General features: G+C 36.8%; 1 protein-coding gene across 2 annotated transcripts in view; it reads left to right on the top strand.

Annotated features, from left to right (window-relative positions):
* The window catches only part of LOC135206701 (lysosomal alpha-mannosidase-like), a 73,484-nt gene that overhangs the window by 13,160 nt on the left and 37,824 nt on the right, over positions 1-22,500 (top strand). The window contains exons 3-10 of one of the 2 annotated variants that reach the window (XM_064238122.1): positions 229-386; positions 910-1,019; positions 1,581-1,662; positions 4,401-4,524; positions 8,433-8,569; positions 20,823-20,956; positions 21,448-21,667; positions 22,291-22,484. In XM_064238122.1, coding sequence (XP_064094192.1) covers positions 229-386; positions 910-1,019; positions 1,581-1,662; positions 4,401-4,524; positions 8,433-8,569; positions 20,823-20,956; positions 21,448-21,667; positions 22,291-22,484 — 1,159 coding nt within the window. Of the gene's footprint in view, positions 1-228; positions 387-909; positions 1,020-1,580; positions 1,663-4,400; positions 4,525-8,432; positions 8,570-14,541; positions 14,676-20,822; positions 20,957-21,447; positions 21,668-22,290; positions 22,485-22,500 lie in introns of both variants that reach the window. The other variant, XM_064238123.1, reaches the window with a different exon arrangement.

Raw genomic sequence — 22,500 nt, 5'->3', positions numbered from 1 at the left:
CCTTGAAATTTGATTTGTTAAAATTTAACCTATTTAACTTACCAAGGAGGACCTTGAAATTTAAATTGATTAAATTTAACTCAACCAGAAGGACCTTGAAATTAAAATTTTTTAATTTAACTTACCTAGACGGACCTTGAAATTTAGATGGCTCTAAATGTCATTTACACAAGACGGACCTGGGTTAAAACAGAACCAAGAAGAAATTCTTTGTCTCTCCCCATACAGCTAAGAGCTCTATCCAGAGAGCCGGAGTGCAGTACATTTTGGACTCTGTTGTCAGCGCGCTTCTCGAAGACCCGACCAGAAAGTTTATTTATGTGGAATCCGCTTTCTTTTTCCGCTGGTGGGACGAACAGACTCCCGAACTGCAAGAAAAAGTCAAGGTGAGTTGGTAAATTTGTTTTGTGACAGGAAAAAGAGAGGCGCATAATTTTCACCGGTATGGATAATGAATTTTTTTGACAGGAAAAGTGGTGCTCGTCATTCACTGATATAAAAAAAGTAGAATTTACCTAGTAGAGACAATTAGCTCTTAATGTTTATATGTATGTATATATATGTATAATTATATATATATATATATATATATATATATATATATATATACACACATTAAGTGCTAATTGTCTCTACTAAGTAAATTCTACTTTATATATATATATATATATATATATATATTATATTATACAATATATATATATATATATATATCTGTAGTACGTATGTATGTATTAGGACATTTTATGTATCGTATAAAGTCAGAAATAGTTTTGCACCGGTCAAGGACAATTCATATTTACTACGAATGAATTTTAGGCAAGAACAGTCCTTATTTTACGTCAGTAGATGAGGTAAACACTGTTAATACCTTTACGTATCAACACAGTAGAGTTGTATCATCTGCAGATGCTGGTAGATGAGGGTCGTCTGGAATTCATCAACGGAGGCTGGTGCATGAACGACGAGGGGGCGGGGCATTACAATGCAATTATCGACCAAATGACTCTCGGACTTTCGTAAGTAACGAAAGGTGGAATTATTATACGTTCTTCTCGTCCAGAGAAATTGCATTTCTTGGCTGATCTTTTTTAGCTTTCTTGACATTAAATTTTCCCTATTTCAGAATAGAATTCTCAGAGGGTGAAGATTGCACAAGTCTTTTTCCGGGTGATAAGTCTTGATATGTCAAGCAGAAATTGAATACGGTTAGGAAGGTGTATAACTAGAAGCTTCTTTGCACTTTTTTTCAAAGTACCCTAGCTCCTTAACCTGTAGTGAAATTATGATAAACGTTGCGAGGTAATTGTTGGCAGGTAGGTCTTAGTCATAGAAAGGGGACGGATATATATAGTCTGTAACTGTTATGCCTTTTTAAGAAGAAATACGTGATTTATCAATGACATTCAGAACATTCGTCAGGTGATGTTTTCCCATAAGCAAAAAGACTTAACATAACATTCCAGGGCACCTAATACGTTTCTAATACGGTATCATTCACTACGTAACATCCATATTATGAAGAAAAGTATACGATGGACGCTTTCTGGGACAGCTTAAGAGCCTGATATTACTTTCAGGAAAATAAACGAGACATTTGGGAGCGGAGCGAGACCCACAGTCGCTTGGCAGATTGACCCATTCGGACACTCCCGTGAGCAGGTGAGAAATGAATTACTGGAAAAGGTCTTCTTATTGGTTTGGGTATTTTCTTATTTCTCTTCTGAACATCTGTCCTTGAGTTTTTGTGTTACGATTCTTTCAAGCACTCTACGCTGCTATGGTCGGGGCAATTAACGAATTCGTGTGTTGCCAGACGTCCAATTGTTATGATTTTAAAGTTATGACGTGTTATAGCCTGCCCAAGTGAATATATGTATTTTTTTTTCTCAAATATATTTATGCATTTACGGGGATTCGAAAACGTATTTGACTTCGCATATTTTCAGTACAAATCTAATTTATATTCTTAAAAACAAAGAGATATGGCTTTCAAGCCTCAAGCAGCTAGTGTCAATGCAATAGTCAAAACGGAAACCTCTCCCCACAGCCATCTTGACTCTCAGGCCAACGTATTGAAATACTTCATTTTAGAGAAACAACAAAAAGCCCTTGTAACTAAGAACGGGGCGCTCAAAAAAAAAAAAAAAAACAAAAAAAAAAAAAAAAAAAAAAAAAATGTGTTGACATAAATCTGCTAAAACGTAATATGGACAATGATTTAATCAAGGTGTATAGAATAAGACTTGAAGAGCCGTTCCCTCCGAACCTTCCACAAAGATTTATTGTTCATGCATTAAACACATTATGGTAATAATATAAGTATATGATAGTCATTTCCAAAAACCGCAGCCAAGAAAGAAACATAAGTTAGAACAACCAAAGTATGCTCAACGCTGTCTTAGAAAACGAAGTGGAGTAAATGACAGATGTCAGGTAAAGCCACAAACAAAGGATTAACTTCGGGGGGGAGATTTAAAACGATAAATACGTAGATCTGGCACAGCTGTAGTCTTTTCCTAGCCGTACTCTAGCGAGCTTATAGTAGTTATTTTTGCGGAATATCTTCCATAAACGTAAGTATTTCCTTTGTTGAATTGTTCGTAAAAACTTTTGTAAAAATGAAAATAAACCGACATTGTGATTCATGTTTTAGTCGTGTATTGAATTCCTCCCCTTCATGACGTTGTCCTTGAACGCTTTTTTTTTTTTCTGGAAAGAAAACTATTCTGTCTGTCCGCCCACAGATCTTAAAAGCTTCTGCGGCTAGGGGCTGCAAATCGGTATAATCATCCAATCATCAAACATACCACATTGCATCCCTCTACCCTAAGTAGTTTTTATTTTATTTAAGGTTAATTGTTTGTCTGGCAACGATATAGTCAGGCCAACACCGATATACAGAAAACTATTTCTTCTGCGCAATTTTTTATTTGTTTATTTTTGTTTTCAAAGAAGCAAATGGAAACCAAGATCGACCTGTAGCAAAATCTACTTCTATCCAGTCATAGAATTAAGCGCGATCTCGTTTCTTCACGCAAGTAACTTGATTTTGGTCCACCTAACTACTTCAATTGGCTCTATTCACTCTCGTATTCTCACGTTTCGGAAGAGCGGGTCATCTTTCACGTGGACTCGGCCGTATTGCACTGGTACTACAGATAAAGAGGTGATGGTTGTGCTGGATGTCAAATAGAGAATTTTACATTAATATGCACTACCTTGGGCGAAATAACAGATAATTGTTGTGAACCTTGTTCATTCGTTACTTATGAATAGCAAACAACGTCTTGTAAAAATAATCCAAATATTTAAACTTAATCTTAAAAATCGTTAAAAATCCTATTCACTCTAACAATCGGTGAGACAGCTTCTATCACTTTGCTATAAATATACTCTGCAAGTTCTGGCTTTCGTCCACAAAGGTTCACGGCTGTTGCCTATCTTGGGAACGGTCAGGTGCACCTTTGAATATATTTTGTCCTACTTTTTTTTTTAATCTTTACATGTGAAATCGGTTAGTGAGTCTATTCGTCTAGAAGTCATTTTCAACCCTCAATGACCAAATTTTGGTTGAATCATTCTCTTGGTATGAGTGTCAAAATTTTTGTTTGTAAATTGAATACTTATGCATGCTGCATGTTTATGCGTGGCTAAATGTATTTTCTGATTGGTGTGTGTTTTGGTTTTTATTTATTTAGAAGAATAGGTCCATATTTCTGTTATCTTTAACCTGAGAAGTCTGGTGAAATACAATCTAAGTTGAAAGTATGATAAAAGAAGATAAAGTAATATTTAGCACGACCGCCTGTCAACAAGATAAGAGAATTTCCCACACAATACTTTATAATTGTTAAGAGAAATAAACGTGTCCGTTTTCAAAAGGAAGAAAAGGGAGAGAAACGATTATAGAAAAGGATGCAATGATTTCGAGAGTTGGTCTTTTGTAAACTCCTTAGCAAGCTCTATTGACCTCCCTTCTTTAGCGTTACAGTGTCACTTCCTTTCCCTGTTGTTACTTTTGTTTTTTTATAGATGGCATTTATTTGTTCATAAAGAGTATCTGAACTTTGATATCAACATCGACTAATAAGCGAGGTGTCGTAGACCTAGATCGACCATCTAACTTTGACTTGTGGTTACCAACATAAATAGGTCTAGGTCGATCTAGCTGTGTAGGACTCTAGCAAGCCCATTTCCTGATAAATTCAATGTACCTTAGTTTAGCTGAGAAGAAACCTGAAGCGTTAATACTAACAGTAAACCCCCCCCCCCCCCCCCCCCCACCCCACCCCCCCCCCCCCCCCCCCCCCCCCCCCCCCCCCCCCCCCCGCCCACCCGCCCGATTACAGGGGCTTAATCTTAAACAACAACAACGATGGTTTTCCTTCTGGTTTCAGGCAAGCTTGTTCGCCCAGATGGGATTTGATGGCTTATTTTTCGGTCGCCTGGACCACGACGATAAAAGCAACCGGTGGGCCAACAAAGAGCTGGAAATGGTTTGGGAGGCAAGTGCTAATCTCGGTAAGTTTTGCGGTCTGACGAAAACAAATGTTGACAATCTTTCCAAATATTTTGTTCTGCGTTTTCTAAACACAAACCAATGCTAATGCAGAAGACGTTTGTCTCAAGGTGAAAAACTATAACGCATAATTGGAGAGCGCGTATTCACAGCGGAAAGTGTTTTACTGAAGGGAGAATAGTTCAGTTATTTAATTAGATGACGTCTCTTTTGACGAGACTTTCCAATTTGCTTTAAGGATCAAGCGTTATTAGTAATTTGTATAAGTGTTCATGTTGGTTGGGAACGGTTTTCATTTCGGCAATGCCGAAATTGTAGTGATTGAACAGGAAATATTTCAGATGACCGTTGTCTTAGTTGTCAACTATGGTTACAGCATCTGTCACTTTCAGAATCCAGTTGTTCTGGATTGACTGAACAGAGAGTGTGCTAGCGAGGTTTTGGTGGTCATATATTGTGTTACTTTTTCACTGAATTCTGCCATATCCTGTAAGTACAGCTAATGGATATTTAATGACAGGTTAGTTAGTTTTTTTTCTCATGATTGAATTGTAAATGAACATGTTTGGTTTGTTTTCGATACGTTTGTTTGTATGGTGCTTTTACGTTGCATGGAACCAGCGGTTATTCAGCAACGGGACCATCGGCTTTACGTGACTTCCGAACAACGTCGAGAGTGAACTTCTATCACCAGAAATACACATCTCTCATTCCTCAATGGAATGGCCGAGAATCGAACCCGCGACCACCGAGGTGGGACGCCAACACTATATCAACCACGCCACTGAGACGCTTTTTCGATACGTGAGGCCCTCTAAACAATGAATTGCACACGTATTCATTTGGTCGATATATGGCCTTATAAGACTTTTTTTTTTTTCAAATTGCAAAATTAAATACAGAGTATTATAGGATAGAAAAGTCAATAATGAAACCAGGTCCTTTCATTATGTTTATGGGCATCCTGAATATCGTTGGCACGTGTGGTTGCTTTCGAAAATCTTTGGAGTTTAGAAAACGTTGTCTGTAAAAGAAAGCTGTTGAGATGGCTTAGTCTGTCCGTCCGCCCTTAGAAAACTGCTGATGCTAGAGGGCTGCAAATTGGTATTTGATTATCCACTCTCCAATCATCAAACAAGGTTAAAGTTAGCCATGATCGTTCGTCTGGCAACACTATAGGACAGGCCACCACCGGGCCTTGGCTGAAAGTTTCATGGGCCGCGGCTCATATATCATTATACGCTGTACAGAAAACTTTATTTCGCCAAAGAAACTTCTGTGCATTTTCTACGTGTTCAATATAGTTCAGCATTTTTGTTCTCAAAATGCTCCTGGTTCGGTATCCTCTACAAAATTTGCTTGATTAATGATCATCATCTGGCAACAGAACCTTTGTGTCCCTTCATACGACCTAATATGTTCGTGTTTGATGTTGCCGTTCTAATGAGGAGTTGTAATATTTGCACTGCCCAGTTTCAGAGGCACTTTCTTCCTTTAAATTTAAAACTAAGCAACGTCCTTTTGGGTGTATGGAAAGGTGCTTTATACGGAGGCTGATGGTAGCTATTCCAGTACCTCAGTCTACTTCAGATCTGAATGAAAAGAAAAAAGCGAAAACGAAAGGGTAGAGTTAACACTGGACGAAATAATAGACCTACCTCGTAAAAGGTCGACGATTGTAGGATTAAGAGGGATGGCCATTTCGACAGACACAAAAACAGTCTTGGTCAAACTTTACGAGGGCGAAAAGAAACAAAAATGTCAGATAACCACTGCAGCCTAATAAGACTCGCGTTCTTTTACATGTTACACGGAACACTTGAATAGTAAAGGGGTAGTAAATAGTATTGCGCTAATGAAGTTAATTACTCCAAGACCTATATTGGTATACTTTTCGTAATTAAATTTGTATGCAACGTCATCCTTAAATGGTCATCAAAACATTTAGCATTGAGCATAGATTTGCATGTTTGTTTTTCGTATTCTTGTTATTGCATAAAAAAAAAACTTATCAATCGTGACCCTATGTAATTGACTTAGAATTCTGCGTAACGGAAAAGGTGATATTTGATGTCTGTAATGGGAGAAATGGTTTTATCTCTGTGTTATAAATTTAGCAGATGCGGAGATTAAACACACGTCGGAGGAACCAAACATCTCCGCCAGAGGTGTCTGGTCATTTTTGAAATACCATACCAATTAACCACCTTGTTTTTAGTTGAACGGCCGGCTCGATATGCATCCGTAAGAGTAATTATTATTATTTTTAACGTGAACTCTGATTGTTTGCCTTCCACTGACGGGTAAGCCCGGCATCCTTTATGCAAATTTCACGTAACCGTAGCGCAACTTAACACTCAGTATACCGTGAAATCTTACCAACCAGACTTTATGCTAGCGATCACCTTACGTGTCGTTAATAATAATTTGAACATACACATGTAGACTTCAGTGACGCTGACCTTCTCACTGTTGTTTGGTTTCAATACAGGATAACCATTCACAATTTTTGTAGTCTGAGTTGTTAATGACTATTCTCAGTTTTATCAGGTCTCTTTAAGAATGGCTATTCACAGGTTTTATTAGGTTTCATTTTAGGAAGACTATTTTTGTTTCATTTCTAGATTTCCGTTAACCACACTAGTTTGAATTGGTCTGTTTAGGTTAACCTTTCACATGTTTTATCAGGTTTCAGTTCTAAGTTACTGCTTGTTGAGTTGTTCATCAAACCGAAAAATCTAAAGGAACTTGTAAGAAGAAATTTTTGAGGTAAAACATTATGACCTGATTATATATACAACTACAGTTTATGATTACTCACCGACAAAATAATGTTATGTATATTTAGACCTATACCATCGTGCTTAAGTAAGCCGAAAAGATAATGCGCTATAGCACAATCTAGGTTGGCTACATAAGGTTTCATGGTAAGTCATACGCTTTGTGTTAACATTTGCTATGGTTACTTCAAGGTCTAGAGGATATACTCAACCTACCATGTCAAAGCAGTAACGTTTTCATCATCTAGTTTGACATTATAGTCACTTTTCACGTGATATTTGTTAATACTGATATTGACAGTAAAAGAATTAAACCTCGCCTCTTGAGTAGGATTCATGGGCGGCCGCAGAATATTTTCCAAGAGGGGGCAAATTATATATATATATAAATATATATATATATATATATATATATATATATATATATATATATATATATATATATATATATATATATATCTTATGCAGTGGAACTGCGATGCCAATAATTTAAGTGAGGCAATATGTGAAAAAGAAAAAATACAACGTTACCTTCATTATTTTCAATAGTTCCATATACTGTTCGGCTGAATTCAAAGATTTCTATAAAGAACAACGTCAGTTATTTACTTTATACAAATATTATACAATACATAATGATAACTTTAATTTACTTAAACTGAAAGAATATATTGTAAAATGGAAGGAAAGTAAAGTGATGTAGTTAAATGTAATAAATGTGATATAAATATAAATTTTCTGCAGGATTTCAGGTGGCGGGGGGGAGGGGGAAGTGCCCCTCTTGCCCCTATGTGCTGGCGGCCATGGTAGGATTTGAATCGTCTTTTTCAGAGTTGCAAGGGCATAACTTTCTCGACCTCACTTAGTTCCAAATGGGAGAAAAAAGGTCTTCAATACTCGTGTTAGGAAGGCTGCGCCCTTGCAACTCGAAGGACATGAGTTCAATTCCTGCTTGAGAACTAATGTTCCGTTATCTAGTTTAACAGTCAGTGATGGCATTCAGTATATAGTTTTTTCGAATTTGTTCTTTGACTAATGTTCTACGCAAGGTACTACTTGCGCTAGAGATTGTTTTTCCAGGAATATATAATGGCTTTATGCATCTACATTGTTCCTTTTTTCTGAGGCAGGTAAAGATGCTTGGCTGTTCACTGGAGTTCTTCCTAATGGATACGGACCTCCTAGTGGTTTCTGCTTTGATATTCTCTGCAACGATGATCCCATAATGGACGATCCTAGACTTCGCGAGTATAACGTAGACAACAGGGTAAGCAGTGTGGCAGTTTCTCGTCGCTTTCTTAGACTTCTGATGACAGTCGTGCTTGAAAACAGGCTTTTTTGAAGTGGCTTCTGTTCTGAAGTTTATTTCCCCATGACTCGTTCTCAGATAAAAGATCTAACCGAACATTTATTGAATGGAATACCCATGAACTGATGTCAGTATCAGAAGTAAATTTATCTTCTCAGAAACTTAGTGAGATGAAGATACGACGAAACTTACAATTAATAATTGCTAACATCTAAAGATGCTTGTTGAATCTCCACCTTTTCGTAAAATTCATGGAGAAAGAAATGCATTCCTTTGTCGGAGTTCCAATGACTTCTGAGTTGTCCTTGTGTCATTGGTGAAATATCAACAGCTTATTTTTAAAATATCAAGGTATATCCTGGAAACTGATAAGAACAGTTCTACAAAATAAAAGGCAGTGTGCTCCAAGGTATCATGGAATGCCATATGATCTGCTTTTGCTTCATGAATAGCAGAGGGTAATTTTCAGGTTTTCACAATAGTTTTATCTTTATTTGATTTTCTTATTGTATTTGGTAATACGTAGTTGTGGACAATGAAATGTGCCCTCTTTGCTCAGATTTACTTGAGTCTTTGGAATTGCGAGAAAGAAATCTGAAAGATAATGGATAAAAAAAAGACATGAAAAAAAATTAAGATGGGTACAGTTCCTGGTGTTATCTTACACCATTAAATGAATCCACGAAGCTGTCATAGAAACCAATAAGATCAAGTAAAAAGTTTTCGTAAATGACATCTCCAGTTTTGTTATAGATGTTCTGCGAGATGGAGCGACGAAAACGAAAATCGTAGATGAAATTCAAATGTGAAGGAACGTGGAAATTAAACTGAAATCTTAAGAGGAATTAAAAAATTGTTTCAAGTATGTAGAGGAATATTTATGCAGTAAAGGTTACCCTAGCGTTTTCACATAAAGTATTGCACAATCCATCAGCTATTATGGAGGAGTTATGGAGTTCCATTTGACAATGTCTGAGAGAGAGAGAGAGAGAGAGAGAGAGAGTGTGTGTTGTGTGAGTAATTGCTGCTAGTTAATGACTGAATTGGTTGTTGGTGGGTTCTGGGCTGTCTGCTGGTGCTGTTGATTGTTAGTTCTGTGTTTTTAGTGTTTTTTTTCAGCGAGTCTTTGGTGAGAGCTGGTGATAGTTAGTAGTGTTGGAGGAGTCAGTTAAAGGCCTGGAAATTGGTTGAGTTTTGTGTTTTGTTTTGTTGTTGTTTTGTTATTTGATATTGGTTGCTTAGGAGTAGTTGTGCTGTGAGGTTTTTGTTGGGTTGTATGTGAGTTCCTGTTGGATTATATGTGAGTTGTTGAGGGGTTGTTGTTGTGTTGTTAGTGGGTGTGGGTTGCTTTTTTGTGTTGTTGTTTTTTTGTGTTGGTAATTGTTTGTGCATTGGTCTTTTGTTGTGTTGAGTTTTTGTTATGTGTGAGGTTGTGGTTGTGTCCTTGGTTGTTTGCTGGGTTGTGGTTGTGTTCCTGTTTTGATGTTGTGTTCTTTTTTGTTGTTGTTGTTTTGGTTGTGGATTGTGGTTCTGGGTTGTGGTTGGTATCTCTGCGACCTCGACGGCAGACAGCACATCAATGCCCTGATTATCTGGAGTGTTGGTAAGTGCATGTGTTTTGTGTTTTTTTTTTTTTTTTTTTTTTTTGTAGGTATAGGTCAATTGTCCTGCGTGTATTTTGTTGCGTAAAGAAGAAAGTGTGACTGAAGGTGAGTTGGGCAGCTGGAGCAATTAGGTTTATGTGGGGGGGATTTGCCCGCTTGTTCTTTTAAGCTTGTGATCCCGCCACATTATTTTTTGGCGCCCAAACAGGGACTGTTGGTGCGGCAGCTGCAGGGCAACTGGGGTAGTGAGTTGCTTGATTGGTGGAGAAAGTGAGGATGGAAGGGTTGAAGGAGATAGAGAGGCTAAGGAGGAGCTGAGGTTGGCGAGGGAAACTAAGGGAAGGTTGGAAGTGGAGAATGAGAGGTTGAGGGTAGAGTGTGAGGAGCAGAAGAGGGAGTTAGAGGAAACGAGAGGAATGCTAAGGAGTGCGAAAGTGGAAGTGAAAGAAGAGGTAAAGGGAGCGGAAGAGAGAATGGTTGAGAAATTGGATGAAAAATTGGGGGTAATGATGAATGCAGTGCAAGAGATGATGCAGGAAATGATGAAGGGATTTGTTGGAGAGGGAGCTGTAGGAGGTAGGCCTACTTGTTCTTATGACGGGCCAGGAGTGGTAAAGAAAGTGAAAGAGCGAGTGGATGAGAGTACGAGTGATGAAGGTGATTCGGTTGCGATAGGTAAGGGAAAGAAGGGGAAGACACAGGATAAGGATAAACCTGAGGACAAGAATAAGAAAGTGGCTGAGGAAAAGAAGAAGACTAAGGGAAAGAAGGTTAGTAAGGGTGATAGACAGCATGAGACTAGGTCAGAATACATTGGGGAAAGGGCTGAGAGTGATTTGGATAGCGGTGAGTGGAAACAGGTAGGTAGAAAGAAGGGTAAGAAGAGCGTAGTCAGGGGTATGGACGTGAATATGGAAGTGGATTCGCTGTATTCGGAAGAGGGAAAGAGGGGTCAGAATGGAAATAGCGGAAGTGAGAGTGAGTGGGAAGTACGTAAGGCTGTGTATATGAGAGAGGTACCCCGATGTGCACAATACGAGGAATATGGTAGTAGGGACATAGGGGACTTTTTTTAAAGAATATGAGAGGTATTGTGAGGCAAAGTATGGGGATAACAAGAGAGTCTGGGCAAGAGAGTTAGGTAGCTTTTTTGACGGGATTTTTGTTGAGTATGTATGGGGTAATGATGAGTGTAGGAAATGTGCCGTATGAGAGTGTAAAAGCTAGGATTGTAGAACAGGCAAAGAGGATAAAGAGTAGCGTTAGATATAGGAGAAAGCAAGATTTTGAAGAGGCAAGAATGAATGTTGATGAGTTGCTGTCAATGTATGTCTGCAGGTTAGAAACATTAGCCAGGAAAAAGTTTGGGGATGAAGGGATAAATGAGTGTAAGGAGTTAGTGCGAAAGTTGTTGGCGACTGTACCAAAGAGTGTGTATGAGTTTATAAATCTGAAACGTAAGGAGAAAATGCGATGGACGAATGAAAGGTTAACATGGAATGACATTCTAGAAATAGTAGAGGATTACGAGTTAGATAGGTGTATGAAAGAGAGTAGAAGTGTTAGTGTTAGGGCTGAAGTAGCTGAGGTTATACCAGAATTTAAAAGCTATAGGGAAGCAGTTTTGGAAGGGCCGAGGCGAATGGCAGAGTGAGTGGTAGATAGGAGCATTAGGGCAAGTAACGTGAGTGTAGTTAGCCCAAAAAAAGATAGGAGTGCGAGTGTTGGAAGAGTAGGGTCAGTTAGTTGTGAGCGAGAGCAGCAGTAGTGTTATAGATGTGGTAAGCCAGGACACAGGAAGAATGAACGTCGATGGGGGTGAGGAGCGTGCTTCGGGTGTGGGCAAAGAGGGCATTTGGTGAGTGAGTGTAAGAAAGATAGGGATATTAAATGTTATAGGTGTGGACAGGCAGGGCACATCGCTAGTGGATGTCGGGGTACCCATATGAACATAGTTTGCGGCAACTGCAGGAAGAACGGGCATTATGCTTGGATGTGTAGAGAACAGCGTGCGAAATGTGTTGAATGTGAAATGAAGGGTCATGTAGTAAGTGTGTGTAGGCGAAAGAGGATGAGTCAGGTTGGGAATTCGGGAAACTAAGTGGTAAGGGGATTCAGTTGGGTGGGTCCTCTAATATGCGACAGTATGTTCGGGAGAATACGATGAGTGAGTGGTTGAGGGTGATTAAATGTGAGCCGAGCATCAGAGTGCAAATGGGTCTGGAAGATCGGCAGTTGGTGTTGGTTAAGTATGGAAGAAAGAGGAAGAAGGTAAGGAAAGGGAAGGAAAGGGAGAATCGTGAACTGCATGATAGAGGGGTTAGTGTTAGGGTAAAAATGGTGGATAAGGCGTGTAATACAGATGACTTTGAGGGGAGGAATAATACATATAGCGTGTGTGGGTTTGAATTGTCAGGGTTTAGTGATGTTTCATCAGGAAGGGAATCAGGTGGTAAGGGTGTATGTAGTTGGCAGTATGAATGAGTCTCCTCGGGAGTTTGGCAGGAGTGTAAATGAGGTAAGTGATTTGGTGGCAGACTTACGAGAGATGTTCGGACAAGAGTTAGAAGGGGTAGATGAGATAGTGAATGGGATTTGGGGGGATGGTAGTGAGGGAGATAGTAATGATAGTCTGACTGGAAGTGATCTGGGAGAAGTTGATGGCGGTGTAACTGCGAGTGTGTATGAGGGCCCTCAAACAAGATCCAGGGGACCTGCATCTGAGCATTCATGGGTGTTGTGGAAGGCTATTAAGTGTGGGTATTGTGAGGGAAAGGAGACGTTGTCAAATGTAACAGGGGAGGAAATATGGAGGAGTTATGGAGTTCCATTTGACAACGTCTGTGAGAGAGAGAGAGAGAGAGAGAGGGTGTAATTGCTGCTGTATGGATAGATAATGACTGAATTTGTTGTTGGTGGGTTCTGGGCTGTCTGCTGGTGCTGTTGATTGTTAGAGTTCATTGTTTTTAGTGTTTTTTCAGTGAGTCTTTGGTGAGAGCTGGTGATAGTTAGTAGTGTTGGAGGAGTCAGTTAAAGGCCTTTGAAATTGGTTGAGTTTTGTGTTTTGTTTTGTTGGTTTTTTGTTATTAGATATTGGTTGCTTAGGAGTTGTTGCGCTGTGAGGTTTTTGTTGGGTTGTATGTGAGTTCCTGTTGGATTATATGTGAGTTGTTGAGGGTTGTTGTTGGTGTTGTAGGTGGGTGTGTGTTACTTTTGTTTTTTTGTGTTGGTAATTGTTTGTGCATTGGTCTTTTGTTGTGTTGTTGAGTTTTTGTTATGTGTGAGGTTGTGGTTGTTCCTTGGTTGTTTGCTGTGTTGTTAGGTTGTGTTTGTGTTCCTTGTTTGTTGTGGGGTTGTGGTCTTTGGGTGTTGTTGTTCCTTTTTTGTTATTGTGTTCATTTTTTGTTGTTGTGTTGTTTTGGTTGTGGATTGTGGTTCTGGGTTGTGGTCTGATTTGTGGTTGGTATCTCTGCGACCTCGACGGCAGACAGCACAGCAAAGCCCGGAGTATCTGGAGTGTTGGTAAGTACGTGTGTTTTGTGTTGTTTTTGTTTTTGTTTTGTTTTATTGTAGGTATAGGTCAATTGTCCTGCGTGTATTTTGTTGTGTAAAGAAGAAAGTGTGACTGAAGGTGAGTTGGGCAGCTGGAGCGATTAGGTTTATGTGGGGGGGATTTGCCCGCTTGTTTTTTTAAGCTTGTGATCCCGCCACACTATAATAAAATATATGTCAATTGAATGAAATTAGGGACAATTTTTGAGTAAACCGATCAAGTAGCTTGAGAATATTAACAAATTATTATTGGTAAGAGGATCGACTTTTTAATAATGCTGTAAATAATTACACCAGAATTGCATGTAGTTCTTTAAACTTAAATACGTACTGCTATTTACAAACTGACAAAATAGAAATTCAGTGATGAAGAGTATGTAAATGGTTTCTAGTTATCCAAATTGTGGGCCATGCATTTAGTTAGCCTTAATTTATTATTGCCTTTTATCTCAAATATTAAGTGTTTGTTTCTATTCCTGTTTTTTTCCTTCCATTATATCTTAAGGTAATGAATAAATACCAAAAGCTCAGAAAAAAAAGTTCACTCTCTTTCCTCTACAATGATTTTTAAAACTTCTGCTGGGAGGTATGTTAATTAATGACGATCCTTATATTTACTAATAAAGCTTTTGTGCGAATTACATAAAGCCTTCCATCTGTCGATGGACTTACCTCTGATTCCTGCGCACCCATTTTCGTAGGTAACCTTTGTAAATTCTTTTTTTCTGCCTTACTTTTGTATGTGTGGATCCTAGTGATAATTTGTCCTGTCAGGTGGAGCAGTTTATAAAAGCAGCCCAGACACAGGCTGAAGGATATGCAGCAAATCATATCATTATGACAATGGGTGAGGATTTCAACTACCAAAGCAGTGAAATGTGGTATAAAAACCTTGATAAACTTATTAGGTAAGTTTTCTCATTCCTAGTCTTTATTTTGTGTTTCATATTGTATGGCTCTTCCTGTAAAGTGTATAGGCTGATTTGTGAAGGTACTGCAATCTACAAAAAAAGATTTTCGCACAGGTAAGGTACTTTTTAAAGATGAAATAGTTTACTCTTAACTAAGAAAAAAAATTATATATACTAACTCTTGCTTATTTCATTCTTCTGTAGGGTTTAGATTTTAGTTTGAAATTAGCATCAGAAAATACAAAACTTGAATGACTGATAGTGAAAAAACAACTTAATTAGGTTAATAAATTTCATGTTATTTCTCTACAAATTGCTGGGCGTTTCTTTTAAATGCCACCAGAAACGGGCATATTTATTCCCTAACAGCCGTAGCTGGAATGAGTGCTCTTGTTCAGTGAACTTCTGCAATATGAACCACTTCATATATGTATCTGTACATTGCATTATGTATGTACTATCTTTTTTTGTGCATTCTAGTGCTATATTTTAAGGCTATGTACTCACTTCTTTTTGCATTCTAGTGCCATATTTTAAGGCTCATTCGTTCTGTAACATCCGCATTCGTCAACGCAGCATATATGCATACAATATATAATATATATAAATATATATACTATATATATATATATATGAATAACTAGATCACGAAGTATATAAAACGTGATGCTATGTATAAAAAGAGGTTTTTTTTTGCCACGAAGGAAAAAATGAAAAAGCGAGATAGCCGAGTACTTTCGGTCCTATTCGGACCCTTTACTGAGGCACACTGATTTTACAAAGAACACCATAGTCAAAAGAAGGCTTTAGTATACAAACTGACACTACCAGATTAGCCATAAGGGCGATTTTCCACTCTACAGAGAGGAGGAGTCGCCATAGGCTAGCCACACCTTGAAGGATACCCGCAGTAAACAAGTGATTCTTCCAGAAAACAGTACATTTGAAAACGAAAACAACACGGGGGCATATACAATTTAATATCATGAATTTTTACACACATTTTCCCAACAAAAATTATTATTAATGAAAAGACGAAAGAAAATATAAATATATATCTATCGAGCAAGAGAGAGAGAGAGAGAGAGAGAAATAATAACTATATACATGTGGGACTAATTATTAGTTGTTCATTTATTTTGAGGTCCTTCATAAACATCTTACAATATATGGGTCCACAAATGGTACATTCCCAGACTAAGATTTATGTTGTTTTTATTAGTGATTTGTATAATTGCCGATTCCAGTAAATTTCTTGAAACATAATCATTCGATATAGCAATTACCGAGGTATCACCCCAATTAATACAATGAGATTTTTCACTCAGATGGATAAACAGTGCATTTGAAGTCTGGGCTGTTCTAACTGAATACATATGCTGCTTAATCCGAACACATAAATTTTTACTAAACTGACCAACGTAAAACGATGGGCAATCCTTACAAGGAATTTTGTAAATAATGATGTTATTTGTTACGGGACTATTCTTAATTAGCATATCTTTAATGGTATTGTTATAAGAGAACACTACATTAATCATTAAACGATTTAAATATTGATTTTATGGTTTCAAATCCACGAAAATAAGGTAAGCTAAGTACATTTTTTAGGCATTTCTTTTTCATTAATAGCAACATTATGAAACTTTTTATGAGCTTTTTAATAACATAAATCAATTAAATGAGGTGGGTAGCAAATATCGTTTCCTATCTTTTTTATGTATTCTATTTTTTGGTCCAGATATTGTGGACTCGTGATACGCAAAGCGCGTTGGAACATAGAAGAAAAAATTGAAATTTTAATATTAAGATGGTGGCCAGAATAAAATGTACATATGTTAAATATTTGTGGGTTTCTATAAATACTGAATTTGCATTGGAAAGATTCTCTATGTATTAATACATCTAGGAAAGGGATGACATTGTTATTTTCAATTTCAACAGTGAATTTTATGGATGGCACTAAATTATTCAATTTAGACAGTAAATCATTTACATCGATACCACCAGGTAAGACTACTAAGATATCATCGACATATCGGTACCATTTTAAGGGGATAAGTGTGATATTCGGGAGGTGTTGTCTCTCAAAAAATTCCATATATAAGTTTGAAAGGAGAGGTGATTAAGGGTTACCCATGGCCATACCAAATATTTGTTGGTAATATTCTCCATTAAAAATAAATCTGCAATCACAAATACATAACTTAATTAAGGAAATTATGTGACTAACGGACATAGGCAATTCATGCAGTACAAGTTCATTACTTAAATATTCTAGCAGAGAGTCAATAGGGACTTTTGTAAACAAAGAACATACATCAAAACTGACATAAATATCGCTAGGGTTTAGTACAATGTTATTTAATTTTTCCACAAGATCAAGAGAATTCCGGATGTGTGAATTAGATACAGTTCCTAGTACGGGATAAACAGTTTAGTAAGATATTTAGATAGTTTATAAGCAATTGATCCTACAGTACTAATAATTGGGCGCATAGGTTTGTTTTCCTTATGAGTTTTGACTAGGCCATATAAATAAGGTAATGAGGGACACTTTACAGTTAACTGACACAAAAGTTCTTTTTTATCTTTAAGAATTTGTTTGATATTGATATTAAAGTTTATTACTTGGTCCAACGGATTTTTTGCGAGTTTTTTTGTAAGTTATTTCATCCTTTAGTAAAGTATGCATGCGTGATATGTAGTCAGTTTTGTCAAGAACCACTAAGCTATTGGATTTATCAGCCTTGGTAATGTGTAAGCTATTATCATTCTTCAATTCTTTTAAACTTTTCTTTAGCGAGCGGGGAAGTTATCTTCATGGTAGGCATGCGTAGCACTATATGTCAGGCCTTTGATAATGTCTAAATGATTTTGTGGTAGGTCACAGTATTTTTCAAACTTATATAGAGATGTCGCTATTGATAAAGCTGAGGGTTTGTTACAAATGAAGAAAGACCGCCAAAGCCTAATGCGCGTACTGCATTATCACTTATTTGTTTGCTCGATAAATTCACCACACAATCACTTCTAGGATTATTGGTCCAATCACTGTCGTTGATAAGGTGGTTTAATTTTCTGTCCAGTTTTCTAATCAAAGTGTCTGTAGTTCTGTGAAGTTTTCCATATATTTCTTGCCTTAATGCGTGTTTCCAATCAGCGGGAATCGAGTAGTTGAAGTTACGTCGGGCTTTTTCCAGTTCTTTAAATTTCTCCTTTTCCTCCATTTTCGCAGCAGCAATGTGACGTTTTAATATGAGTGATGAAAATTCATTAAAAGGATGTTGATCGTATCTTCTTATGCGGTATGGTAGCAATGATTTGGGTAACACTTGTTCCGCCAGGCATTTTTTCAGGAATTTCAGGTGAATTCTGGTAGAGTGCGCTGCTTGTAAAGACTTGGAGAAAAAGGTGACGAAACAGCTCAGCAGTGGGAACAGGAAAGCAAAAGTAAATGTGGCCCTCATGATGAATAACTTGATCACGAAGTATATAAAATGTGATGCTATGTATAAATAAAGGTTTTTTTTGCTACGAAGGAAAAAATGAAAAAGCGAGATAGCCGAGTACTTTCGGTCCTATTCGGACCCTTTACTGAGGCGCACTGATTTTACAAAGAACACCATAGTCAAAAGAAGGCTTAATATACAAACTGACACTACCAGATTAGCCATAAGGGCGATTTTCACTCTACAGAGAGGAGGAGTCGCCATAGGCTAGCCACACCTTGAGGATACCCGCAGTAAACCAGGTGATTTTCCAGGAAAACAGTACATTTTGAAAACAACACGGGAGCATATACAATTTAATATCACGAATTTTTACACAAATTTTCCCAACAAAAATTATTATTAATGAAAAGACGAAAGAAAATATAAATATATATATATATATCGAGCAAGAGAAAGAGGGAGAGTGAATATCGAATTGAATAATTTAGTGCCATCCATAAAATTCACTGTTGAAATTGAAAATAACAATGTCATCCCTTTCCTAGATGTATTCATACATAGAGAATCTCTCCAATGCAAATTCAGTATTTATAGAAAACCCACAAATAATTTAACATATGTACATTTTTATTTTTTTTCTGGCCACCATCTTAATATTAAAATTTTCAATTTTTTCTTCTATGTTTCCTACGCGCTTTGCGTATCACGAGTCCACAATATCTGGACAAGAAATAGAATACATAAAAAAGATAGGAAACGATCTTTTGCTACCCACCTCATTTAATTGATTATGTTATCAAAAAGCTCATTAAAAAAGTTTTTTTATAATGTTGCTATTAATGAAGAAGAAATGCCTAAAAATGTTACTTAGCTTACCTTATTTTCGTGGGATTTGAAAACCATAAAATCAATATTTAAATCGTTTAATGTTAATGTAGTGTTCTTTATAACAATACCATTTAAAGATATGCTAATAAGAATAGTCCCGTAACAAATAACATCATTATTTACAAAATTCCTTGTAAGGATTGCCCATCGTTTTTACGTTGGTCAGTCTAGTAAAAATTATGTGTTCGGATTAAGCAGTATATGTATTCAGTTAGAACAGCCCAGACTTCAAATGCACTGTTTATCCATCTGAGTGAAAAATCTCATTGTATTAATTGGGGTGATACCTCGGTAATTGCTAGATCTAATGATTATGTTTCAAGAAATTTACTGGAATTCGGCAATTATACAAATCACTAATAAAAACAACCTAAATCTTAGTCTGGGAATGTACCATTTGGACCCATATATTTGTAAGATGTTTATGAAGGACCTCAAAATAATGAACTAATAAATTAGTCCCACATGTATATAGTTATTATTTCTTCTCTCTCTCTTGCTCGATATATATATATATTTATATTTTCTTTCGTCTTTTCATTAATAATAATTTTTTGTTGGGAAAATTTGTGTAAAAATTCATGATATTAAATTGTATATGCCCCCGTGTTGTTTTCAAAATGTACTGTGTTTTCTGGAAAGAATCCACTTGTTTACTGCGGGTATCCTTCAAGGTGTGGCTAGCCTATGGCGACACCTCCTCTCTGTAGAGTGAAATCGCCCTTATGGCTAATCTGGTAGTGTCAGTTTGTATATTAAGCCTTTCTTTGACTATGGTGTTCTTTGTAAAAATCAGTGTGCCTCAGTAAAGGGTCCGAAATAGGACCGAAAGTACTCGGCTATCTCGCTTTTTCATTTTTTCCTTCATGGCAAAAAAACCTTTTAATATATATATATATATATATATATTAAATATATATATAAATAAATATATATATATATATATATATATATATATATATATAATATATATATATATATATATATATATATATATATATATATATATATATATATATATATATGCTAAAATATCCTGACAGTTATTTTGTCCCCATAGACCCAAGTCAACATAGACCTCATTTCAATTAGCATTAGCTCAAAACATTTGCGTTTTATAGCAATGACACCCCAGATAAAGTTACTTAATGTATCTTACAAAAGGATAATGACCTAAGGCTTTATATTCCTTAATTTCATACTTATTAGAGGAAGAATGTTCATACATTCTAGTTATTGCTGATACCCATCTCTATAATATTAAGCAAATAGAAGACTGGTTACTATTTCTTCAAGTTATATCTAAGGAAATATTACAATTTTTTTATTAGTAATTTCACAAAATGTGCAACAGGGTTCTCTGTGTCTTATGATGACTCAAGAAAAATGATCGGCAGCTTTCGGATGTAGAATTGATTGACACAACATAAAGATAAGTAATATACCATTCTTTTTAACCAGAGAGCGGTCATCTTTTAAGGGTACATTGTAAGTACTACATATATAATTTCACCTGTTTGGTAGCTGTTTTAAGGACAAGGTGACAACAAATAGCACACTGGGAAAAAAATGTGAGTACTTCTACCATACCGGAAAAAATTACTTGACTTAATTTGAATATCAGGGAAATGATGAACCTTTCCCCAAAAAATAAAATTAGGTCACACTGAATAACCTAACAGCCCCAGTGCCAGGTTCTGAGACCAAACTTTCATAAATCACTTCAAATTGGAGTCCTCATAGTATAGTGATTCTGAGAAAACGATAAATGCAATGTAGAGAAAGTCCCAATAATTCCCAGGTCGACGAGTTTCTGAGAGCTGCAGCGTCCCAAGCTAATGGCTATGCAACTCAAGATATTATTATGACCATGGGAATGGATTTCCATTACACCTATGCACATTCCTGGTACAAGAACCTCGACAAGTTGATCAAGTAAGTAATACACAACGACATTGAGAAGTTGTTTGGTATAGCCACGTATAGCCTGGAAAGAGTAAGCGTCAAAAGATGAAATAATATATGATGTATGTTTATACATAGGTATGCATGTGTGTAAGCTCTCTCATTGCAGAAACGATAGTCAAGTATAAGGAAGATATTTATGTCCATTCTTACTAATGTGATGAAAATGAGTTATCATGTGATAGGTATATGTATACAGTAGGCTAATATTTAGGTACATGATGCCTTTTGGTCACTAGCTCATAGAAAATTTCAGATCTCTCCTGACTTCTCTATTGGATAAAAGTGATAAAGTCTATCGCCTAATTAAAGTAATTTGAAAAATGAATTGTGAAAATATTGACTTTTAAAATCCAATTCTTAAAATTTTGCTGCTTCTTTTAATCAGTTATTCAACATCACTATCAGTCCAATGAAAAGGGTGAGTTACTAGAGTTGCTATCTTGCAAATTTTCTTCCAGGTATGTCAATGCTCGTCAGCAAAATGGCTCTAATGTGAACGTGTTTTACTCTACTCCATCGTGTTACCTTGATGCACTCAACAAGGCCAACATGACATGGCCTACCAAAACAGATGACTTCTTCCCCTATGCATCAAATAACCATTCGTATTGGACTGGCTACTTCACCTCCAGGCCAACTCTGAAGGGATTTGTTAGGCAGTCAAACAATTTTTTGCAGGTTTGTTTGTTTGTTTGTTTGTATGGTATTTTTACATTGAATGGAGCCAGTGGTTATTCAGCAACGGGACCAACAGCTTTATGTGACTTCCGAACCACGTCGAGAGTAAACTTCTGATCACCAGAAATACACATCTCTCACTCCTGAATGGAATGGCCGAGAATTGAACTCGCGACCACCGAGGTGGCAGGCCAACACAATACCAACCACGCCACTGAGGCGCTTAATTTTTTTTTTGCAGGTGAATTTCTGTGAGAACTTGACAGTGATCTTCTATCATTGGTCGGTTGCTATAGAATGCATTTCATCTCAATATAATTTATATCTAAGAAATAGATTAATGCAAAATCCAGGGTTCCATATAAATCATATATTTCTTTTAATTTTGTTTATGATCAATTTTGTATGAAAACCAGAACGAGCTCTGATTATATTATAATGGTTTTGTGCCTGAAGTACTGTGTTGTGCCGTAAAATTTTATTTTTATCTTTAAATAACCTGTTATATTTTGTTTATAACATTCTTACCCATTCTCCCAAAAGAAAAACTTCCATTCAGTCAGATACTGTATCTTGAGCATAAATCCCAAAGTAATCCATAAGTTTATTTTTGTTCTGCTCAGGCTGTAAAGCAGATATCTAGTCTCCTTGAAATGGGTCAGGATCCTCGCCTTGAGCGCCTCAAAAATGCAATGGGTGTCATGCAGCATCATGATGCCATAACTGGCACTGCTAAACAGGCTGTTACTGATGATTATTATGCAAGATTAACCGAGGGAGTAACAGAATCATTTAACCTTGTGGCCGAAGCATATGGGTAAGACAATCAGTGT

Source organism: Macrobrachium nipponense, chromosome 31, assembly GCF_015104395.2.
Source record: "Macrobrachium nipponense isolate FS-2020 chromosome 31, ASM1510439v2, whole genome shotgun sequence".
Classification (NCBI taxonomy): Eukaryota; Metazoa; Arthropoda; class Malacostraca; order Decapoda; family Palaemonidae; genus Macrobrachium; species Macrobrachium nipponense.
The sequence above is the reverse complement of the archived record's forward strand: the minus strand, read 5'-3'. Positions and strand labels throughout refer to the sequence as shown.